At 37.0% G+C, this 25104-nt stretch overlaps 1 protein-coding gene across 4 annotated transcripts in view; it reads right to left on the reverse strand.

The window, feature by feature from the left end:
* The window catches only part of LOC129771946 (DENN domain-containing protein 5A), a 99621-nt gene extending 74517 nt beyond the window's left edge, over positions 1-25104 (reverse strand). For 3 of the 4 annotated variants that reach the window (XM_055776102.1, XM_055776105.1, XM_055776104.1), the window contains exon 1: positions 23954-25104. In XM_055776102.1, the coding sequence (XP_055632077.1) occupies positions 23954-24176 (223 nt within the window). In that variant the 5' untranslated portion in view covers positions 24177-25104. The remainder of the gene's footprint in view (positions 1-23953) is intronic. The other variant, XM_055776103.1, reaches the window with a different exon arrangement.

Consider the following 25104-nt stretch of genomic DNA (forward strand, 5'->3'; position numbering starts at 1 on the left):
ATATTCATTTACATTTACAATAAATGTAGTATTTTTTGGTAGATACAAAGTTAATGAGTAAATATAATACTTTGTAGTAAATAAATGAGTATTTTTTCATGCTAATAAAATAAATTTTTCTCAGCAATTATTGAAAAAGATTTTTACCTCATCTGGTACAGGTGGAAATGTGGCAACACTGGTTGGAAGCTGTAGATTTCATCTGGGATTAATTTTACAGCATGAAGCAACAAATTATTCTTCGATGTTCAGTTCGATGTAAAAATTAGAAGAAGATTGACATTTCGTGCAATTCCATATCAAACCATCACTCTCGACATTTTTTTGGAACCGCTGCACAAACAACTTATCATTGGATATATTAGCCAGCTCCCCAGCATATACATGGTGAGTGTCTTGCACAGAATAAATATATGGGAAATTAGGAGTTCTTCCATTTTCCTTAATTTAGAACCATTTAGAAATTAGGGAATCGTAATACAAGGCATACCAAACAAATCCTAGAGAATTGATTCGAATTGTATATAAATAATCAAAAATTGCATCGGTCAAAAGTCAAATGCATGTAGGTTAAACGAAACAAATGAGTAAACATTACTTTACCAACATTACTCAATGAGAAATAACACTGTGATGCAACCCCAAACACCCGGGACCGATAAAAAAAGTCATATAAAAAAATGTGTGGGTTATATCCATGATATAACCGCAAGGTTGACGTGGGACTACCTTAGCTTAGCAATCATTTGTTTGTATTGATTTAATTTTTGATAAAATGAAACAATTTCCGAACTCAGTTGAATTCAATATTTGCTTTGGGAGTAAAAAGATTGTATAATGCCATGTGAGGTCAATTCATGCATTTGAATAGATTATGTTCTTCGTTACAAGTAAATTTAATGACAGTCACTTTACATTCGGTATGATGACTTCTGGTTTTGAAGTCTGTGTTAGACAAACACATTTCAGTCGGAACAAAAATGCCCCCGATTTGCATGTATTTGCAATTCCGAGTTCCCCAGACACCTTTGTTTAGAAGTCTGTAATAGGTAAACGCATTTCAGCCGGAATAGAAATGTCCCCGAATTGCATGTATTTGCAATGCCAATTTCCCCACGCTCCTTGGATTTAAAGTCTGTGTTAGGGAACACATTTCAGTCGGAACAAAAATGTCCCCGACTTGCACGAATTTACGATGTCAATTTCCCCACGCTCCTTGGATTTGAAGTCTGTGTTAGAGAAACATATTTCAGTCGGAAGAAAAATACATCCGACCTGCTAATTTCCCAAGACACTTTGGTTCTGAAGTTTGTGTTTGGGAAACACATTTCAGCCGGAACAAAAATGCCTCCGACTTGCATGTATTTGCAATGCCAATTTCCGCACACTCCATGGATTTGAAGTCTGTGTTAGGGAAACACATTTCAGTCGGAACAAAAATACCCCCAACTTTCATGTATTTGCAAAGCAGATTCCCCCAGGCACATTGATTTTGAAGTCTGTGTTCGGGAAACCATAAATCGGGCCAATCAAAACTAGGCAGTTAGGGCGTTTAGATAACGCTTAACATTTCACAGTTATTCAATTGTTTATCTAATGAAAAATAACATTTTATTAATTGCGATAGAAGCGTAGAAATATTCCGTGTCAATTGATGCAAACATCTTTCCGATCCAATAAGAAATGTTCGAGTTATAAGCATTCGGAATCTTTCATTTTTTCCTGCATGTTCTGTCTTTAGGTTTTCATTTTATCCCCCATATACTCCTGTTAGACGTAGTCCCACGTCAAAAAGGCATAGGTCTTCGAAAGATAAACATATTCAGGTGATACTTAATGAGTTTCCCCATCAAAAGTTAGACAGGGAATCTAATCTGGTTTCACCTTCATTTTTCATCTTTCATCTCATCATTTCTCATCATTTCATCTTTTGTACTTGAGATGACTATCGGTTACTGGAGAAGTTGATACCTAAAAAAAACCCAAAAGCTTATTTTTCAAGCTATTTTCCATGAGTCAAAAAATAAAGATTCAACTCGGCAAGTTTTCCAGCATAAATCCCGCGAAAAGCGTGTTTGTTCGTTCGTTTCGTCTACAGTGACTCAAACTCGTAATCGTACTCCCCCAGACAGATCCCTTAAAATAGCGAATGTGTGTGCTAATGTATGAAAATTGACTCAAACTCATATTCGTAATGGTACTACCATACTACCATACTAAAGCCTATTTCACTTACGTGACAGCTGAAACCCTCCTCTTTATTTCGATGTCCAACATGTTTACATTCTTCTTCAGTTTGGTAAAATGGCGTCGAATCAAGTGGAAGTACGCAAACACATTTTGCGCGAACGGTAGCAAAATCCAACACTGTCGGTACGCGATCTCGCCAAAAAGCTAAAACTGCCGAAGAGTACCGTGTTTAGTGTGTGCAAATCGTTTGACCAGCGCTTAACTGTGGAACGGAAGGTTGGAAGCGGAACAAATCGAAAAGTACGCTCCCGACAGATGGACCGAAAGGTGGCTGCCATTATTGAGAAACATCCCAACTTTTCAGTTAGAAATGTGGCCCGAAAGGCTGGAAAATTAAAATCATATGTGCAAAAAGTGAAGCAGAGGCATGAACTGAAGGCGCACAAAGTGAAAAAGGTGCCCAATCGTGATTATAAGCAAAATTTCACTGCAAAAAGCCGTGCTAAGGTGCTCTACACCCAGTTTTTGCAAAAATGTTCATGTGCCATAATGGACGATGAAACTTATGTTCTCGAAGACTTCAAACAGCTTCCGGGTCTCGCTTTTTACACTGCAATGCGAAGGAATTCCGTAGCCGAGTGTTTCCGGACCAAGAAGCAGTCTAAATTTCCCAAAAAGTACTTGGTTTGACAAGCCATATGCAGTTGTGGCCGAAAATCCAAATCTTTCGTCTCTACCGACACTATCAACAAAGATGTCTACGAGAAGGAATGTCTCCAGAAGCGGTTGCAACCATCCATAAGAAGCCACGACTCTCCAGGGTTGTTTTGGCCAGATTTGGCCTCTTGTCACTATACAAAATCCATCCTGAAATGGTATAATGCACATGAGGTCAAATATGTGCCAAAAACAACAAATCCACCGAACTGTCCAGAACTTCGCCCAGTGGAAAAGAACTGGGCTGATTTCAAGAGGAGATGGAAAAGCGCCGCCGCCAACATATCTGAGGATACTGTACGGAACCTAATGGCAAATGTTTCCAAGAAAGTTCGTGAATTTTACTGACAACGTAATTAACATCGAAGTAAGCTTTCCTTGTTTTAGATATAAGTCTATTTTACTGAAATAAACAATCGGTTTTGTTGTATTACGTGAATTTTTGTTTTACTGGCATCATCCTGGCGTCCGAAATTTAACGTGGACAGGCTTTAATGATGGAATTCGGAAGTTAGTCAACGCCTTCGAAATCGAGTAGAGAGTTCAACCAGCGTACGAATATGACTTTGAGTCAATTTTTAAGCATTAGCACATACATTCGCCATTTTTAGAGAAATAAAAATCATTATTCTGAGAATATATAGCAATTCTTTTAACTCTCATATGACTTTTTCTAAATATAATGTTCAGAAAGCTTGTTTTCGACTTTCAAAAGAAAGAAATCTTCATGGTGGTGTACGACTACGAGTTTAAGTCACTGTATTTGTCCAACCCTTTTTGGCTTTTCTACTCCGTTGCTATTGTCAGACAACGCTTCAATAATAACAGAATAATAAATCTTTTATAAGAGGAGGATGGAAAAAATTGCTGCCAAAATATAAACGCGTAAACGGGAATTCTGCACATACATTTTGAAGCGAATGCTGCCTCCAGACAAAATGGGAAGAATGCGGTAAATTTTACACCCCTATTCTGTATTTAGATCGATTCGAAATATTTCGAACGATTTGATAAAACTCCATTCTGTATTCCGTTCGAGTTGTTTGTGCATTTCGTTCGATTTGTTTCTCTTGGAACATTGGATGGGCGAAACGTTCGAAATAGGAAATGCGAAATTAAAACTCGAACGAAATAACGGTTTCGAACGAAATGGAAATCCGTCGGAATACAGAATAGGGCTGTTAGTCTAGACTGATTCAAAGCATAGTCAACCAGCTGATGTGGATGATTTTTGGAACAAAAACTGTCCCCAAGTCAGTTCACGAACAGCCTTGAACAACGGAAGGAACGCGAAATGAAATTATATAGTAACCGCCCCCACAGCAATTCAATGCTAGATGTTTCGTTATGAGCAAAAATAAACTCCAAAGGGTGTTCTGTAGCAGTGGAAAGTGGAATGTTATTTTGCCATTGGCGAATGACGAAAGCCGTTCATTCATTCTTAATAGAAGAGCGCACGTGGAACATTGTGGTGCTCTCCTTGCTGGTATGTGGGAGGCGTTTCTGAAAACGAAAATCAATATCTGTTCATAACATTGAAATTCAAAAGCCGTTGACCGTCTACTGATTCAATCATCGACGTAATTCGCACTGTCCGCTGCTTTCGAGTTGTGTCCAATTTGCGACGAAGCAACACTTCTCACTGCAATTTAGTCGAGCGCAGGTTACAAAAGTTCACCGTAAATGCCAGCTGCGAGCCAATTGGATTATTTTCAAACGGTGTTGTTTGGTTGTTGGCCGGCTGTAAGTGGAGCTAGTTGACGTTGCAAAGACACCCAACTACGGTCATCGCCTTTGAACCGACTGAGCGAAAACTAAATTTATGCGCTCGCAGCAAAACTTTATACGCCGTGACACAATCGATTCGAAGGAGTCGCACACATTCGATTTCGAGATCGACTCCTCGAGGTAAGCAATTGCGTTTTTAACGCTCGATTGGGAACGACGGCGTTCCGTCGAGGGGTAACTGTTTGAATTTTGTTTCGAAGTCAGCATAATAATGATCGCGTTCTAATTCCCACACAGTGGCTCATTCGTCATTTCTGTGTCTCTCTCTCTCCATCTTGACATTCGAACAAATTGAACGTCTCGCAGCCCGCGCAATTACCAAACAAAATTTGGATAATCAATGATGCGAGAAGCAGCAAACGACGACTGGGACTGGGTTTCGCTGTGTAATGCTGCTGCGGCTGTGAGTAATCCATTTCCATGCGGCGTTTCAAACGGTAGCGCGACTTTTTAATGGTGGGGGAAGGTTTTCCAATAAGTCATTGGCCGTCTATAACGAACAACGCGCTCGGAGAACAACAACGGTGGCTGGAATTAAGTAGTGTTCGGAGCAAAACTCGTGCGGAATGTTATTAAGTGGTCAGTGGCTGTGGAATAAAAAGGACGGGTTCTTGAATTTGATCATGACAGTCCATAACGTTGCAACCTAATTAAGGTTTTCTGTTGGGCTGCGTGACACTCTGAGTTAGACCTTGTAGCTGAGGGCATTTTTTTGTTTACGTGAAAGGTATTGTGTATTTTTGAAAGACATCTAATCTGGAAACTGTTTTTGGATGTGGCAGCTACACTTACCTCATTGGGGCCACTGTACCTCTCCACTTATAATTAGTTCTCGTTCAAAATTATCAACAAAAGATCATCACATCATTCTAAACCTTGAACGCCTTTTTAGCGATTCAGCCAAATCAAATTGAATGGATAAATTAGAAGATCAATTATTGTTTTCATATTAAAAGTAATTCACGCTATTTGGTACAGATTAAAATTTAAATTTTCAACCTTCCAACAGAAATTCTGAACTTGTCAATATCTAGATACTACTCAAAGTTATTGATGGGTTTTCACCCAAAAACTCATGATTTCAATTTTAGTTTACTCAAGTACAAAAAATAACATAGTTTTGGAAATCCCACATTATGTAGAGTCAAGTATGCTCTTTCAAATGCCGTAACGCACATTTTTTATGCTTGCCCCAAAAAGAATGACAAGCGAATGAAAAGAGCGTATTTTTTGGGAAGAAATATCAATAACTTTGAGTAGAGTTAAGATATTGACAAGTTCTGCATCGCGAAATGTTTGTCTTAGCAAACTCTAAAAGTCTTCCGAAGACAGTTTGCATGTCAAATTTGCAATATAAAGGTTAGAGCAAAAAACGTTTTTTTATGGTGACCCTAACGCAAATTAGAAAAAAAGCTCTATATCGGATATTTCAAGAGATAGAAAAAAAAACTTTGTTCTAAAAAGATTTCTTAAATAACTGGGGCTATAACATGTTTACATTACCTTTATAGATAAAGATAAGAAAGTTAGAATTTTTATTTCATCGTAAATATTGGTCACCCTATTTTTAACATTAAAATTAGCGCTCTATCAAATGCAACAACTTTGTCGAAGACAGGCTTTGTCTAGACTCTAGAGAATAACTACCGAGCTCTAGATGCTAATTTCCACTTAAATGCACCTCCTGGATCATTGTGCACTGATTGGGATACTTTGGTGATTGGTTGAGGAAAATTCAAAGATTTATTTTCAATTTGTTGGATGTCAATATGGTGATTGTTATGCCGTTTGGCAACTGGGCGCATGGAACAACAGTTCTTTGCTGGAAATATGTTTGTGTCAGACCGATCTGGCTGAAATTGGCATGTAGAAATGTAAAAATAAATTATCTAAATTAATACGCAGCCGTTTTTTGATATCGCAATTTTTCAATTTTCTTATAATTTTTTTATATAACGGTTTTTGTTGAAAAAACAGCTAATTTTTATTACAGCGGCCGCCATTTTGGCTGTTGTTCGGATTTACAAAAACTTATAACCAAAAACGGAAATAAACGCCTTTCTAATTTTTAAATACGTTATGTAAAATTCTAAGTTTTCAAAAAAAAAACATAAGTGCCTTCTATCGTTAACTATAGTTTACATATAGGGTTGGGGAAAAAGAAATGTCGTATATCTGATCGAAATTTGACGCTATATTTTACATACTGAAAATTATCCAATTTAAGTCAAATATACGCCGTTTTGTTCGCAAACATGTTGGTTATTTTGTTACAGCGGCCATCTTGGATTTGAATTTTCCATAAAAAGCTGTGATCTACTGGTCAAGCCCCTTCACTTGATACCCATATTGATTGGGTTTTGCAAAAAAATATACAACGCGGACTCGATTATATACAGTTTTTGATTTCTTTTCACTGTTTCACTTTTCACTGAATCCTGTATATAATCGAGTCAAAAAAAATCTTTTTTTCATTTGTTTTTTTTGTATGTATTATTCGTTTCTTGAAAATAAAAGAGTAATTTGATTTTTGATTCATCCCCTTATACTCATTATAAACATCTTTCTCACATGAAAAAAATAAATTTATCCAGATTATCTCAGGAGGTGATAGATGATCATATTTGATACAAAAAAAAACCCCTACGCATATGTTCGAATTTCAACATTGACAGAGTTATAGAACTTTTTTTTTGTTTCGGACTCTGTTGACTCAAACTGGCTCTACATTAAAAAAGTATGCTACGGAAGACGATTCTGATGCTTTCATTTGAAAGATGAGAAAATTTAGTACAGTATATAGTAGTGGAACAGCTAAATTAGTGGATTTTAATAACATTTCCGAAGTGAAAAACTTAGAAATTAATAATTTTTAATGGGTTATAATTAATTTTATCCTAAAAAATTATATTAAACTAGATAATTTCTGTCAATTAAATTTAAGTTCTTTAACCGCTCTACAATTTGTTCTTTGACGCCCAACTTCTATCTTTATTAATTTGGTTGCAATATCGATATAAACAACTCCTGCAGGGTGTTGACTCAAAATCCGGAAAGAAATTCCCTGATATTCCTTGATTTTCCAGCAATTTTTCAGAAAAATTCCAGATGTAGATTAGTTATGAAATTCTCTACTAGTACTTTAGCTGTATTTCCTTAAACATTTAGTTAGTTTAAATATTTAATTTTAAGAACGTCTAAAAAAATTATATTTTTTTCCCTTATAATTTCTGTAGTTTAGACATTCAAGAATATACTCTAGAAAGGACTTATCGATAATTCTAGTATTTACCAAGTTAGAGCTATTTTAGTTAAGTGGTATCTAACCTGGTACGGCCGTAACAATGAACTTCAAACGCATTTTGTTCGAAACTAGTTTGTTCAAACTGGCGTACACGATATCTCAAGTTCTACTGAACCGATTTATGTCGAATTTAGATGAATACAATATGCATCTCTATCGCATGAACCTCTAAAAAATAATATTTTTTTCATTTTACTTTTTTTTTAAACCGATAAACGTAAGAAAAATCGTTTTAAATTGCATTTTGTTTTTCAAACGGCCGCCATTTTGTCAAAAAAGATGTTTTTGACTTGTCCGAGGTTCATGCGATAGCGGCATGAACCTCGGACAAATTCAGAATCTGTTCGAATTTTTTTTTGTTTCAGAAGGGCTAGAATCGTGTACGCCATGGCACAACCTTTTTTTAACTCCCTCGCTTAAACAGCTTGTAATTAATCTAAATTTTAATTATTTTTACTCCGTTCGATTTTTGCTTTATTGTTAAAAGATAGATGTACAAATAATGATATAATGGAAATTCAAAATATACTTCGTTTTATTTTGACGGAGCTCGAAAACGTCCGAAAATCATATCTCTACACTAGAATACCCCCTTAATACAGTTCAAAGTTATCTTAAAAAAGTCTTAAACACTTGTAAAGAATGAGTCATGTTCATTTTGATTCTGATCAATTTCATGGAACTGTTAAGGTTTTAACGAAATGCTAAATTTTACAATCTTTCTGTGTGTTTTCCAAAAATTTTCTTCGTTTCACCTCCAGAGATTTCGCTTCTGCTTCCCGTAGCCGTTTCATAACAATTCATACAACGCATATTACTTCCGACTTCCGTGTCTTCTAGGTAAAGAGAATGAGAATTTCGAACTAGTTGAATTAACTAGCGCAACATTTTGGCTGTCATGCACCATTCTTTCCAATACAACCACGTCTTTTCAGCAGTTGTGACACATAACTGTTTCCAGGCCCCACAGGATCTCAGCTTTGATATTATGGTTTTCAAGCATGAATTTATCTATAGTTTCGAAGAATTAAAAAGGAAGGGAATCGGTTGTAGCTGAATTCACCTACAGGGAAAATAAAACATATACTGAAAAACCTAGAAAGAGTCAAACTAGTCAAATACAATTTTTATGTATCATTATGTTTCTAATTACTGCAATAGTCAAAATTGTTATTGATGGAATTTCATTTTTTTCCAGATTGGTAACGAAATTCCCTGATATTTCCTGATTTTCCCTGACATTGTTTAAATTCCCTGATTTTCAAGGTTTTTCAAGGTAGTCGACACCCTGTCCTGGTAAAAAATCAAGCAAAATCTACAAAAATCACTATTTTTACCCCACTGTACATGCCATAGCACTAAAACTTCGCCTTAACGTTGAAAGGTTACATTCCTTCTTGAAATAAGCCATATTTTAAATATAAAAAAATATTTTTTTTGGTTGTTGGTTATCTTCTAAATATTTAGGAGATGGGAAATGGATTACTTGTGCTCCCGTGGCCGAGTGGTTAGCGTCATAACTAACATGCCGGGTGTTCGGGTTCGATTCCCGTTCTGGTTGGGGGAATTTTTCGTCAAAGAAATTTCCTCCGACTTGCACTGTGATCACGCGTATTCTAGAGCTTGCCACTCAGAATGCATTGCAAGGCGTGTCATTTGGCATAGAAATCTCAACTAAGTACTAATAAAAATGACGCAAGTAATACTACGTTGAGACGGCGAAGTTCCTCTAGGAACGTTAGTGCCATTAAAGAAGAAGAAGAAGAAATGGATTACTTTAAATATAGTCAAACATACACGTAGCTTAATATGTAATCCGTCATTTTGTGGTGGCGGCCATTTTGGATTTTCTTTTTACATAAATAAGTGTATTCTACTAGTCAATCCCTTTCATTTGATACCCATATTAATGGAGTTTTGAGAAAATATGCAATCCGCCATTTTGTAGCGGCCGCCATCTTGGATTTTCAAGATAATGAAATACGCAGTTTTATAGTGACTGCAGAGATGAAGGTGTGTTCCAAATTTCAGATCAATCGGTCATCAGGAAGAGGGTCATATTTATATTAATGTGGGACAGCGCTACAGACAAACATGTTACAAACATGTTACAGGGCAAGCAAAATAAAACCGTTTAAAAATAAAATAAATGACCGATGACTTCATTTTTTTCAAACACCGCACCAAAAACTGGCACTAGATTTTTGTTGCATTTTTTTGCGATCGTACAAAAAAAACGCATAAAAAACGCACAAAAACAGGTTTTGCTGTATTGTGGATCAAATTCGAGAGAATTTAGATTGACATGCAATTTTTTTTGTTTGCAAAAATAAACCTAGAATTGGAGCAGCATGAAAAAAATACCGAATCAGTATCAAAACAAATGCTTATATAGAAACTCTAACGAACCTCAAAAGCAGGAAGTATTAATTGACTAGAGGACTAACCAAAGTTTTCCTGAACCTTGTATGTGTTATTCTAATCCAAAGCGATTAGAATTGTGCGGTACTTTCAAACGTAAACGTTTCACGAGGGACCCATTTCATTCATTGTGAGAAATTTTTGAGCTAACGATAAACAGAAAGCACTTCAATCTGTCTATCGAAGGTTGGTTTGTATCAAAATGCTTTGCTATGCTAGCGAACAACCACCATGAAAGCACAATTTGGGCATGAAATGGAATGATTGATGCTGGGTTGCCCCAGATAGCGCTCAACATACCGTCAGATAAAAAAAAACTTGTTTATTTTATGCTTCCGGAATGGGTAGATTTTTTTCGGTTGCGAGACAAAGTGCAGACGGAGTGTGGATCGGAACAGTCCTGACGCAAACGTTCCCATCGGAAGGCAGGTCGGTGTGAAGGAGCGCAACCCGTGTTACAGCGCACAGTGGTTGTTTGTTGGTACATTAACATTTCAGATAAAAGGCCTGGTCTCGTGTGTGAAAGCTATTTTTAAACCATCTCGAATCTGGTGCTGTGGCAAACTGCACAAGGGAGGAGCTGTGCGTGGGGAGGATGCAATGCTCGAAAGTGCGGTTGCTTCTAAACCGAGACAAGTGCTTCGTTTGGCGCTTCGAAGCGGCTAAAAAGCCGCGTCCGTCAGATTGTAGAAACAGACCATAGAGCGCGGCCGTAACTGAGCATAGGCTTGCAGTTGTGGTGCACACCAGATATGGCGGCAGCAGTGTTCACAAGTGTTACGTCTGTGCGAACGACCCAGATGAGAATTCATCGCTCGTAATAAGAGGGAAAACATACAATCGTCCATTAAGATAATCCTTGCCGCTTTCGTTATGGGCGGTTTGAGCATATGCAGCTAGACTTGCAAGCCACTAAAGCGATTAGGAGGATTATGGCGGCTTGTTGAAATTAATTCTCATATGAGTTTGTTTAAGATTCAAACACATATGTGCTCTCATATGTGAGCAAAATTCGAGATGTAAACAACACTTCGTGCTTGAACCGCACTTTCCCCGAAAGTATTTCGTCCCGAAAACAAATATCTCCGTGTTACGTTTGACCTCAGGAATTCATTTCCACGCTATCTAACCTACAAAGTGAAACCGAAAGCGTTCCAATCCCGGTTTTATTGGTTTCCTTGTGTGTACTCCGATTCAACGGCCCGAAACCAACTGCTGCTGTTGCAGTTTACACAACTTTCACTGACAATTTTCATTTTCCAGGCTGAGCCGCCGCTAGTGCAGTTCATTATACCATGTGAGCGTGTATACTTCCACCGGTAGGCACACCGTATTCAGTTACGCGCCTTGAACATCCGCCAGTCTCGGAACGCGCATTGTTTGCCATATGTGTAGATATTGCAGATTGTTGTACTCATTGCTATTCACCAACCCCACCCCCCTCAATTCTTCCTAATTTCACCCTTTTTTGCCCAAGGCCTAAAGCAACACAGAAATACCACCTACCCACCACCATATAAATATCGCGCACACATTAATGTTTATTGAACCATTGTGTTTGTTTTCGTGTTATTATTTTGCGGTTCACCTTCCCCGCAATTCGTGAGCACCAACGGAACACATTTTTTTCCTAATTGAGTTATATTTTAAAGTAAGTAACGCGATAAGAAAACCGCTCTGGAAGTTGGCGGAAATGCAACGATTCAAGTAAACGGAAATTTCTAAACGCCGATTCCGTCCTCTGAGGCTGGTTTTATGGGGAAAAGTTCCCAGCTAAATTTCCCCACTTTTTTTTCGCGTGGTTCAAAATATCCGCTCAAGCTACTTTTCATCGAAGGGATGCTTTTTCGCTTATTGTGCGAAAAATTGCGAGTTGTGAGAAAATCACGAAATTGAAATCAGCTAACTCTTCTGGTACAATATAAATAATTATATATCAATTCATTATAAAATACTGTTGAGGGCTTCTTCTTGTGGATTTTTTGATAAAGATAACTCCTTGAAGATTGCGTGCGATTGCGTGCATCTGAGTATTTTTGAGTTCTGAGGGAAATAGTTGAAGAAAAATGAAAACGTTAATAACCATTGATTATTGATAAATAATAAAATAATTCATAACAAAAAAGAGAAAAGTTGGAGATGTAAACGATAATTAAAAATGAAAGAAAAAATACACACATACTCATACTTGAAAGTGTATGGACTTGAAGAAATAATAGATCAACAAAATTGATTCGAGATTACGAGTAGCCAGAACGTTGCGAATCGAAACATTGAGTGGCATTACCTTTTTACAAAAATTTTCTATTAAAGATAACCTGTTATTTTGAAATTCAGAGCACAATGTGATCAATATCGTGGTAACCTGTACCATAAATACATAGGTTACTATCACTGATTCTAATTCAAAAAAGATGTGCATTCGAGGAATAATGATTAGACACGAGTCTGCAGACTACCCGAATGAAATCACGTGAATAATTATATCCTTTGAACCATGGTTTGAGGGAAACTTTAGGAATGATAGAATACAGCCACCGACCTTTATCACTACCATTCCAACTTGTCTGCCAAGATTGAAGTGCACGTTCACGAGGAAAATGGAGATATTCATTAAAAGTAATGGGCCTATGAAATAAGAGTCCCTCAGTAGCGCCCTTTTTAGCAAGAAGATCTGCTTTTTCATTTCCTGGTATCAAACAATGAGGGGGAATCCATACAAAAGTGATATAAAATGATCTACTCATCAAAACACTTAAAAGCTGTTGGATTCCAGACAAGAAATACGAAGAATATTTAGACCTTACCGAACGAAATGCCTCTAAAGAGCTGAGACTATCAGAAAAAATGTGAAAATGTTCAGGTGACAAGGTCTAAATATGTTGTAAAGCAATGTATATTGCAGTCAATTCCGCAACAAACACCGAACAGGTTTAACTAAGCTTAAGGAATATGGAGAAGTTAATATGAACCATTAAGACTAGATCCATCAGTAAAAAACAGTTGAGTCAATATGTTTCTATCTTGACAAAAAAATTGCAGACAAGACCTCACATAAACTTTCATTGACAAGTCAAAATTAATAGAAGGATTGAACAAAATTGAAGGAATGATCTGCAAACCAGATAAAGCAGATGAGCTTTCCAGGGTCAGAAATTCATGATACAGTGACATTCGCTTAGTTTGAGTGCCTAAGGTTAGCATTTTTCAAAGTTTGCTATCACTGACGGATTGAGTGTTTCACAACGTTTCAAAAAACAGAATGAAACAGCTAAAATTTCTAGGCTCATTGTATGTGTTGACTGCATACATCCTAGAGCAATACGCAAACAGCGATATTGAATTCTCTTTCAGTTGCAGAATATGAGTACGGGCAGCGGACCTGAAGCAAAAATTTCCATACTCCATAACAGATAGAACCTAATCAAATCGTCGGAATGAGCTCCCCCATCAAGTCCCTGTTATGGATCGGAGAAAATTTATTCGTTTCTGACCTTTCTGTTTCAAGTAGCCTATGTGGTTACCCCATTTGCCTCTGGAATCAAACACAACTCCAAAATACTTGAATGCGACGAGTGCCTAATTGTTCTACCCAAAAGTTTAAGTTGCAGTTGTGCAGGACGGTGTTTTCTTGAAAACACAACTATCTCTGACTTTTAAGTAGAAATCTCAATACCCAATTTACAAGCCCAATCAATCAAATTATCAAGAGAAATCTGCAAGGGATTATACTGATCAAAACTGTCTTTGTCCATTACCGACACTACACAATCATCTGCATATTGTCTCAAAGTACAGTTTCCTGATAAACAAACATCAATGTCACTTACATAAAAGTTGTAAAGGATTGGACTAAGACATGAGCATTGAGGGAGATCCATGTAGCTAATTCGTAAAACTGACGAAGAACCATGGGAAAAACTCATATGTTATTCACGCATTAGGTTAAACAGAAAACTGTTTAATTTTGGAGAAAACCCGTTTAGATGAAGTTTTTCAAAAAGAACCTCAATGGAAACTGAATCAAACGCACCCTTAATATCTAGAAACAATGATGCCATTTGTTGCTTACTACACAAGGCTATGTCAACCTCTGATGATAGCAGAGTAAGACAATCATTAGTTCCTTTACCTCCACGAAACCCGAACTGCGAAGGTGAGATGGATTCTATCCAGCTGTCTAAGCGACATAGAATCATTTTCTCTAATAATTTGCGAATGCAAGAGAGCATTGCTATTGGTCTATAAAAATTATAATCAAACGCAGGTTTACCAGGTTTCAGAATAGCTATAACTTTAATCTGTCGCCACTCATGCGGAACAACGGTCTGCTCAAGAAAAACATTGAACAATTTTAACAAACGTTTTTTCGCATTATCAGGTAGGTTCTTCAATAAGTTGAGTTTGATCCTGTCTGGCCCCGGAGCCGAATTGTGACATGACAGAAGTGTAAGCGAAAATTCAGCCACACTGAACGGAGGCGCAAAATCATCAGATGTCTCCAAGAATGGAGGAGGAGCGGGTGCTGAGTCTGGGCATATCTTCTTGGAAAAGTCAAAGGTGGATCTTTCAGAATATTCAACTTGTTCATTTGAATGAGTTGAATTTCTCATCAATACAGCACTGTCATGAATTAAACCAGCTAGAAAATTATATTCTTCTAACGGAGGTAACTCATTAACTAATGCCACTGATTCTGAAATAATTGATGAATATCGCTTCCAATCAATTTTTCTAGATAAATCATACTGAACATTTATAGTTCCAGACGAATTAGAATAATTTGAAATAGAAACGGTGATCGGCAAATGATCACTTCCAGGTGGATCTTGGATAACCTTCCAATAACAATCTAATGATAAAGAGGAAGAACAAAGGGATAAATCTAAGCGACTTGCGCGGCCTGATGAAGGAGCAATTCTTGTTATATCACCTGTATTTAAAATTGTCATGTTGAATTCATCCCATAGATCATAAATACAATTAGCTCTTCGATCGTCAAAAGATTCACCCCAGCCAATGCCATGAAATCTCCCAAAGTAAGATGAGGTTGTGGTAGAAGCTCAATTATATTCACAAGGTTTCGATAATTAAGCATTGTACTTGGTGGAATATAAATAGAAGCAATGCACAAATCTCTACCCTTGATACGTGCCTGACACGCAAGAATTTCAATTCCTGTGACTGAAGGCAAGGGAATCCTGTAAAATGGATAGCATTTTCTAATACCTATGAGAACGCATCCATAGGAATCATCACGGCCTAAACAAATAATATTGAAATCATGGATGTTTAATACATTGTCCGAACGACGCCATGTTTCAGATAGAGCAAACACATCACAATTTAAAAAATGGAGCATTTGCTTGAAAGAGTCAAGTTTTGGTAGAAGACTTCTACAATTCCACTGTAAAATAGTAGATTTCCCTGACTCATTCAATCAATTTGGCATTGAAATTAATGAAGGAGAGGAGGCATCGAAACCATTTGCTTAGCTAACTGACTGATAGTAGGAAGCCAAGCAGAAATGAGACATTTGAGTGAATCTGAAATTCAGAAAATATCAAAGATCCATCCAACAATTGACGAAAAGGGAATACCTCCTGAAAATGATTGGGGTTCAGGAACCGATTGAGAAGCAAATCTGGAATGACTTGACAATTCAGGGAAATGAACGTCATAGTTAGAGGATCCCCAACCAGGAAAATGAGAAGAAGCTTCTGGTTGATTAGAGGATAATCCTCTTTTTCTTAGCAGGCTTGGAGGAGGAAGTATTTTTTTCTCTTCCTGGCTCTTCCCACGATTAATGGATCGAAAGTAGTATCCGATTCATCATCCTCTGATAAAACAGAGAAACGATTTTCTGAAACCTCGGATACCTGAGGTGAAGCTGCCTTGAGTATATTAGCAAAGGATCGCTTAGAACGATCCTTAAGTGACTGTTTAGGTTTAATTGAACGGGATTTCTATTTTGGACAGTCCTTAACTGTGTGAGGAACACCTTTACAAAGAATGCATTTATCAGCATCTTTATGGCAAATGCTTTCATCATGGTCGACTCCACATTTAGAACATTTTATTTTATTGCAACAGAAGTTTTGAGTGTGACCTAACTGTTCGCAATTAGTGCCTGACATCATTTTGAGAGTAAATAATCGAACTGGAAGACAAAGCTTATCAATGAGCATATAATTTGGAAGAGCTGTGCCCTCAAATGAGATTCTAAAAAAACCAGATGGGAAATATTTCTTCTCGTTGCCATCAATTATAAATGAATTCAGGGATCGAACTTCCAAAATTTTCACATGAGGAAGTTTTACATCATGAAAAATACCCTCTGCATTTTCGAAATCTGCTAGTTGGAGAGATTTTTTCATCATCAATTTCAACAATGGGCCTGATCACGAACGTCACTTCACGGTGAAAACGAAGAGAATTGTATACAACGTTATTACGGCTGCCACCGTGTGTGTAGAATCCGGAAGAGTTCATCCGTCGTGACAACTTTCATGAACTTGGTGTTATTATGAATACCACGATACTGTCACGTCACGGGGAAAAACAAGTATATTTGTCACTTGTGTTTTAGATGGTGAAAGCTAGTCACGCGGAATGGACTAAGTTTAATTTCGTATTTATTTAGCTTTCTTGATAACATTTTGATTGTTAACTTGCTTTTTAGGAAAGAAAAGATAAACAAACAACAACTTACCCGCCTGGTGGCATTTTTAGAACGAAATCCTGACGTATCCAGAGGACGTAAATTTGTTCATTTGGATTTGGTAAATGCGCTATGGGATGTAAATAAGGACTAAAAATGTAGCTCCCGTAGGTCAATTGAAAGATGGCGAATGGTCTACTTCCGATTGCCCTAAATGAATAGAAATTTTTTTGTTTCTATTTTTAGGATTAGACTAACAGAGAGTTGCATTGCCACAAAGTGGCAATGGAGGCTACTGGCCCAAATAGGATCATTATGATTGATTATGTATAGTATTGATTTGTTGATATTTTGAATATAAAATAATAACTGTAAAGTTTTTCCAACATTGCAGAGCTGGTTTTTGTTATCCGAATCAAGACGTTAGTTATAACGAAGAAGGCCATTGTTTTTTTACGTAATAGATATTTTCAACGGTATCGTTTTGAAGACAAACTTTGAATGAAAGAATGTTAAAAAAGTAATAATAAATTTCAAACAAGGAATGAGTCTATAATTGCAAAGCATTCACAAGATACTGTTATTCAATTCTTCTCTAGTTCTTTTTTCATAACTTTGATATCCGCCTAAAGAAAATCTAAATCACTTTCTGCTTTTGGCAAATTCCTTGGATCCCATCAGATGTTTTATATGAAGATTATGTTTCTGACCAACGCTGCTATTTCTGTTTAAATAATTAAATCAAACCTCATGTCCCGTATATCAAATAACACGAGAATGGGAATCCTAAACTTCAGAATCCCATATGGAGGCAGCTCAGATTATACTGATCGTGAGGTAGATAAATTCAGGTTTGTTCTGAGATATAAAAGATATTATTATTAATCAAAATTGAAGAAACGGTTTTAAAAAAATATTCTAACCTTGACTTATAGTAAATACAGTATAACCCCAATTATCCGCGGAAAAATCTGGCTAGCTCACCGCGAATAACGAAAATCGCGGATAATGCTATAAAGGACAAAAAAATTGTTCCAAACACGAAAAAAAGATATTTCAGTATGAAAACTATGTTCTATCAATACAGAAATCATGAAACTATACATCTACCCACTCGTGCACGTCAGTGGTCAAATAATGTGCAAACCATGACCAAAACAAAAGCTGCTTAAGCTGAAAAATTCGGGGAAGTCCTATAGATTTACTATGGAACTTGCTTTTGTGGATAATCCGCACTGTGGATCATCCGCTCGTGGATAGGGTTCCACTGTACTTCTCACTATTCAAACGAGTAAGACAGAGCTAAGAACAAGAGTATACGAAATGTCGGATATTAAACATAATAGTCATGTTTTATCTCTAGCGTAATTTATAAAAAGAGAAAATAAAATTACATTCCCATATGTACAACAACTACATTATTCACGATCAACTAAGTATCCCTCCTCATCTTTGAACCAGCGTTTGATTCAGCAAACTAACGCACCAAACAAATGAATCATGGGATGAGTCCAAATAGTTGGGATTGAAATACTGAATCACAGAGGTATAATGGCAAACTTGTCATTCTAAAACATACGCTCAATTAAATGGAATACTATCTCATACACTGTATTAATTTTACCTACATAACGTTCAAACGTCCCAAATTATGCAACCGACATAACGTTCAAACGCCCGACATGTCTCTTATAAGCGGGAATGAACTCTTTCACTTCACGGAGTTCATTTTTACACGTGATTATCCGTGACAATGATGATAGACACAAAAAGATTAAGTGAAGTGTAAGTGATGTGAAAGCGTATGTGGCAGTGATGTTCGTGATCAGGCCCAATATGTGCCGGAATATACACACGATATTCATCAGTGAACAAAGAATTATCAACAACCGCGTTAGCGTCTTTGCAAACCGAGAGCACGACACGAAGCTTGTCTTTATTCAGTTTTGTAATTTCCAAGATACTTGAGTACTTAGACTTCAGGTCTTTACAAATTTCGGTTACTCTTAAAGGTTACCCTTTGGGACGGAAGAATACCATCCAACTATTTTTCGATGATCCCGAAACGTTCTGGTATTGTCGTATTCGAGAATTCTTGAAAGGAACATTCTCAATGGTTGGATGTTGAGGAGAATTAATTGGATTTTGAACCGAATTGAGTGAAACAGAATCAATTTTTGGTTGTGTCGAATTTAACTGTGACTGATTTTTATTTTCCTTCGAAGGACGAACTTCAGAAAAAAAATTACTAGGAAAAACTACGATGCTCATATCAACATCGAAGGGATCGCTCCCCTCAATTTAAATAGAATTGTGTAATAAAAATGAGAGCAGAAAGAGCATAAAATGCTCCACACTCACAGAAGATAAAACTATTATATTTGAAAAAAAAAAATTAAATAAATAAATTGAGTAAGTAACACAAAACAAAAACTTAGCTGTTTTATATTTTCCAGAGGCAGGGGATCTTTAGAAATCCTGCTCTAAGGTTCAATACAGCGGGAAGCTTCACACACACACCGAAAAACACTTGAAGATTCAAAATACGTATATCTTCTTCGGGTAATTTCACTCGCTAAACAAATGGCTCCAGTAACTTCACAACTTCTTCCGGAAATAGTCTTCCAAACACTGAAATGGCTTACAAGAAAATATCACAAAGAAAATCTGTAATATTCGTTATGATGAAAATTATACGTCACCTTTATTCCACGGCTTACTGATGTATATAAAACAGCACGAGTAGCATGATATAAATAATTGTCGATAAAGACGAAAACGTAAACCGCGCGGTTGAAAATGTGAACAGTGTTTATGGTCCTGAATCTGTTACATAAAAAAACTCATCCACCGAGTTTCCATCTGCGAATCGCTACTGAAATGAAACAAATCAATCCATTACTGCGGCGCATGGAGATCCAGATAGGACACTGAGGGAGCATGATTCCACTCAGGACTAATCATGAACTGTAAAAATCTCGATCTGTATAAATTGTGAGTAACAATGAATCGTCTCTCTTCCTAGCGAATTTAAATTCTCTCGGTAACTCAGAGTTGACCAATGTGTCTTGAGTTATTCTTTCAACTCATTTTTGTACGAAAAGTAGTAGCAGAAATTTGTACGAAAAATAGTAGAAATTTGCTTCACGAGAGTGAGTGTCTCTATGGTATACGATTTGCGCAGTCTCGCTTTCTCTGCTCAGTTTAGCTTATCATGATCCACAAATTAAATTTGACACTTCCAACTGAAGGGCATAATACCCTAACATTGATGTAACAGCCGGCCATACCCATGACTATGATCTTAAGCGGCATAATTATGGCGAATTGCGAGGGGTATATGAGACACATCGCTTATACGATGCATAATAATATCCACTCATGTTTTGCCATAGATGTCACCTCTGAATGAGGATGGCGACCCCTTGAGAAAGTTTCATAATTGTGTCATTTTTTTCAAGTTTCAGTGTGAAATTTCTGTTCTGTGATAGAAGTGCAGAAACAAAGAAGATGGTCACCTCACTGAACTTCTACACATATCGTTTGATGATTCATGATAATAATCATTTGCTACGGTATCCTCGATTGTTCCAACAGTACGGGGTTGACATGTATGTTAAAATCTTTACGTTCACGTGCCTGAAATAGTAATACTAGATTTTGTGCAAAACTTTCACGATAGTTTATCATGCATTTTATTTTCAACTGTAGAAATCGAAAGATTCGTTCGGGTTCAGCATCTCATAATAAAGCACTTTTTGCTGGTCCCACCAAATGCAAAACCGACCATATCTTACGACGGTGGATGTTCCCGTTTCGAACTCGTCAAACTTTAGCTGAGCGCTGGATTTCCTCAAAAGACCAGGACTTTTGACGCAATAATTCTAAGAGATGGATGAAGGTTGTTACATTTTCTGTATATTATTTCTAAAAGCGTAGTCATATCCGCACAGCTGATTCTACACATATATTCATTATTGAAACATTGCTTCTGTTTCTGAAATGTGAACTCTTACCATTGAATGGCGAGTCCTTCGGTTGAAGGAGGCCTCAACGATGATAGTTCAGGTTGTGTAATTCTGGAACTAGGGTCTAATGGAAGGCCAAACCGTTTGGATGAGACTTGTATGAAGAATGAAAACACTTGGAAACTTCTAACACTGACTGAATTTATTGCAATGTTTCACAATCAACGTTTGGAATTGGAATGGATGTACGAATTGGAATGGATGGTAGCACTTTTCATATTTTTCCGTATGTGTTCGGCTCCAGTTCGGCATCGGGATATGCACCGCACATTGCATAGTTGGTGGGAAAGGAGTGGTTTGGATGGGAATAAGAATAGGGAAATTTGCAGGGGAACTACTGAATGAGACACTCGCTCATCTCTCGCGCTGTGGGTCGCGAACAAACTTTGTATCTGAAATTTATATACGTAGATTTCATATACGAAGCTCATGTCTTGACTTCATGTTCCAGAAACAAAAACATAGTTTTAGATAAAAATTCTGGTTGAGCGCGCAGATTCCGTATACCAGTTTTTCATTCTTTCACTTCAGATTCCGATTCAAGCTTCAGTTTTAAAAACCATGTAACTGATTGTTGATCTTGAGCCATTGAATCCAGATACCAAATTCGACACATTGAATGTCATACTTAAATTCCATAATCATAGTCCAGACTCTAAGAAATTTTTTATTTAATCCAAAATATATATTTTATTAAGGCTCATATGGCGTCAGCCTAACGGGCCGGGAGTTCAATATTTTGACAATGTTTGCTTACAACTATGTTAGTAATATGTAACCGATTACTCACGGTTGGCTCGAGGTTAGTATTACAAGTGTTCTCATAATTGGTATGTCGCAGTCTTCGATGCTCTGTACGTGTGCCCGACACGGGATACTTCCTATTGGGATGCAGCTGACCATTAATCAGCAACGCCCCCCTAGTCTGTACCCCATATCTAGCGTGGTGCGTCTTTCTCGACTCGAGGAATCCAGGATAGAATGGTCAAATGGACTCTAAGAAATGTTTAGTTTTGAAATTCAAATTCCTGGTCCAAGAGGTTCCAGACTCTAGATTCCAATTCTGATGATACATCTGAACTGTTTGCAGATGTAGATCCAGCGTGCCAATTCCCGGATCTCAGAATCCTGGTTTATATACCGGTTTCTTGATTCCGGATTTCAAAATTCGTTTTCAGGTTTCATTTTCAGTTCCTAGTGCAGGGTGGACTAGATTCTATACAGTCTCCGATTTCTTTTCACTGTGTATAATCGAGTCAAAAAAATAAATTTTTATTTGTTTTTTTTTTATACATATATTTTTCGTTTTTTGAATATTAAAAAAGAATTAATTTTTTTATTATTCCCATAAAGTCATAATATATCTTTCTCATATATAATTTTGAACAATTCCTGATGATTTTTCAACTAGAATATACTAGAATCACGATTTTTCTTTCACTGTATTCTCAACAGCCAATTAACTTTCACTTTAACGTTGAAATATTTCATTTTCGCTTGAAATAAGTCATATTTGAAATATAAAAAAAAATTGAACTGTGTATGTAATTGCGGGTTCTACTGTACTAATAATTCAGCGGTACTAAATAATTTTATTGCTGTACTATTAATATTACTATTGTAGAATGGAGCTTAGTCTTAGTACTAGTGCACTAGACTTACATGGGATCGGGTCTACCACTTGCTGAGGAAGATTATCCAAATGAGCTCACGACCTGACTCGTGTCTGTATTCTGCGTTTCAGTGGGAATTACAAATTACAGTTGTTTTGAACTATACCCACGACTGCGATTTTCGATGCATCTTCATTGGTAGCGACTATTTTCATTTTTATTGTTTTTAGTAATTTTATTCCTTATACTCACGTTTTTCTACAGTCTGAATTCTAAATTATTCAAAAAACTTGGTGTAATTTTTTATGGTTGTGTTTGTGGGAACTTAAAAAATCAAACTTGTGTCGACTAACCCATTCCCTTTATTTTGATTATTCTTTAATTCTCATTCTGGAATTGAGATTTTTCATTGAACACTTGTTAAAAATGTTCTCTCATAATTTACTGTTTCAAAGGAAATTTCCAGTTCCCGAACTGATATTCTCTCAAATTCAGTTGAAAGATACCCGTGGGAATGTTTGACCATGTTAATCTGGAAATAATGGTTGAAATTGATAGGAATTTTGCCGAGTGAGGGAAAATTCATGTTCGAGAATGATCGAATTAACTGATTTTAATTTCCCTTAAACATACATATGTAATAGATATGATTATTAAAAATTTGGAAAACATCAGTGAAGTATTTTTCTTTTCCTGCTTACCTATCATACTTCAAGGAGCTTTTGATATTTGTATGCTCAGGAGTTTTTCATCTGCAGAATTCATATTAAGACTACTAACAGTAGCACCAAATTAAAAAATAAATAAAAAACAGAAAAAAAAGTTCAGCGGAAAGATTTAAAATTACAAATTCCCGGTATAGATTTGACAAAATGTAACTTAAAAAACGCTATTTAGTAGAATTCAATGCCTTTTGCCTCTATGAACTGAGTGTCCTGATCATACGTTGCGTAGCGTGTCTCATCAACTGACTGAAGATGAAAATCGACTTTAGTCAATGAGAACTGTTGATAATGTGTATTTCCGATTGTTAATTATAGTTGTGAATCGATTTGATTATTTTTCAATGTATTTGAGTGAGTGAGACCAAGAATGTTTGATACCAGAAGTGTTTGTTGTCGACTAAACTCCATTTTTGAGAATTTGAAATTCAACAAATAAGGTGAACATATGCGCACGCATACTCTCGCCCACCTGTGCGAACCTGCTTCCCTAAAAAATTGAAACTTACCTGCAAAAAGATCAGGTTCAAGGCCAGAGTCCAAATCCAGCCCACAAATCACGAAGTAATCCGCAAAACGAGTGAACTGCTGTTGCACACTTTCATTCAGACCCTTCGGTTTCCCGTTGGGTTCGTTGCTGGTAGTGGGACCGCCCACACCAGCAGATTCGTTGAGATCCTGATGCTTGCTAGAGTGACCATTGCTGGCACAGCCATTGATCTTCTCACTCATGTTGACTAATTCACCCACTGAGATTAGGATTTTTCTCTTCAAAGCCTGAAGTCAAACTATCTCGATGTTATCGTGATAACAATTCGCGGACAGTTCAAGATCTGACCAGTTTCCTTTTATACGACAACAGTGATTCTTCCAAAACACATTATGGAACACACTCGCAATCAACACAAGGCGCAAGTAGAGAGCGAAGATAACTGCGAATTTTTTAGGAAAGAAAACTATACACACAACACCCGATTTGACGTACACAACGTAAACACAAATGATACACAATCTGATGACCTTCTTCACCAAAACATACACTCTTCTTCTTTTTCGCGTGTTGCCCGCGAGAGAGAGCCACCACACCACCAACACATGCGTGTTATTTTGCCAACCTGCAAATTATTTCTTCCACCCAGCAGCGCGCACACACACACTTTGGCACGACGTCTGGTCGTCACTGGGCACTGGTGGGAAGGGAGTTTTCGGATTGCCACTGGATCGATTTTCCTTCCTTGGCTACCAATCTATCCTGGCAACTGCATCATTTATTGCTCAAGTTGCTTTCCTAAATGATATAATACACTCTCTCAGCAGATTCAGAATCGCATCTTTTCCTCATGGAGTGTACGATTCCACAAACTATTTATCGATTTCGTAAGCAACTTTTACGCTGATTTCGATCAATAATTGCTACATGAGACACTCAACCGATCCTTAGGATTTACACTTCTTCTGATTTCTCCACACATCCATCCATCCCGTATTGGCAGTTCTTGAGGAGCGCAATATTTCTTCTAACTTTGCTTCATTCCGGAACGATTCACCCGTTTTTGTTTTTCGAATGCAGATATTTTTATCTGACGAAAATCTCCTTGGATGCTCGATTGCGTAGCGATTTAAGTCTACTCGCAAACATCAGCAACAGAGGAAAGACAAA

This window comes from Toxorhynchites rutilus, chromosome 2 (assembly GCF_029784135.1).
Source record: "Toxorhynchites rutilus septentrionalis strain SRP chromosome 2, ASM2978413v1, whole genome shotgun sequence".
Lineage (NCBI taxonomy): Eukaryota > Metazoa > Arthropoda > Insecta > Diptera > Culicidae > Toxorhynchites > Toxorhynchites rutilus.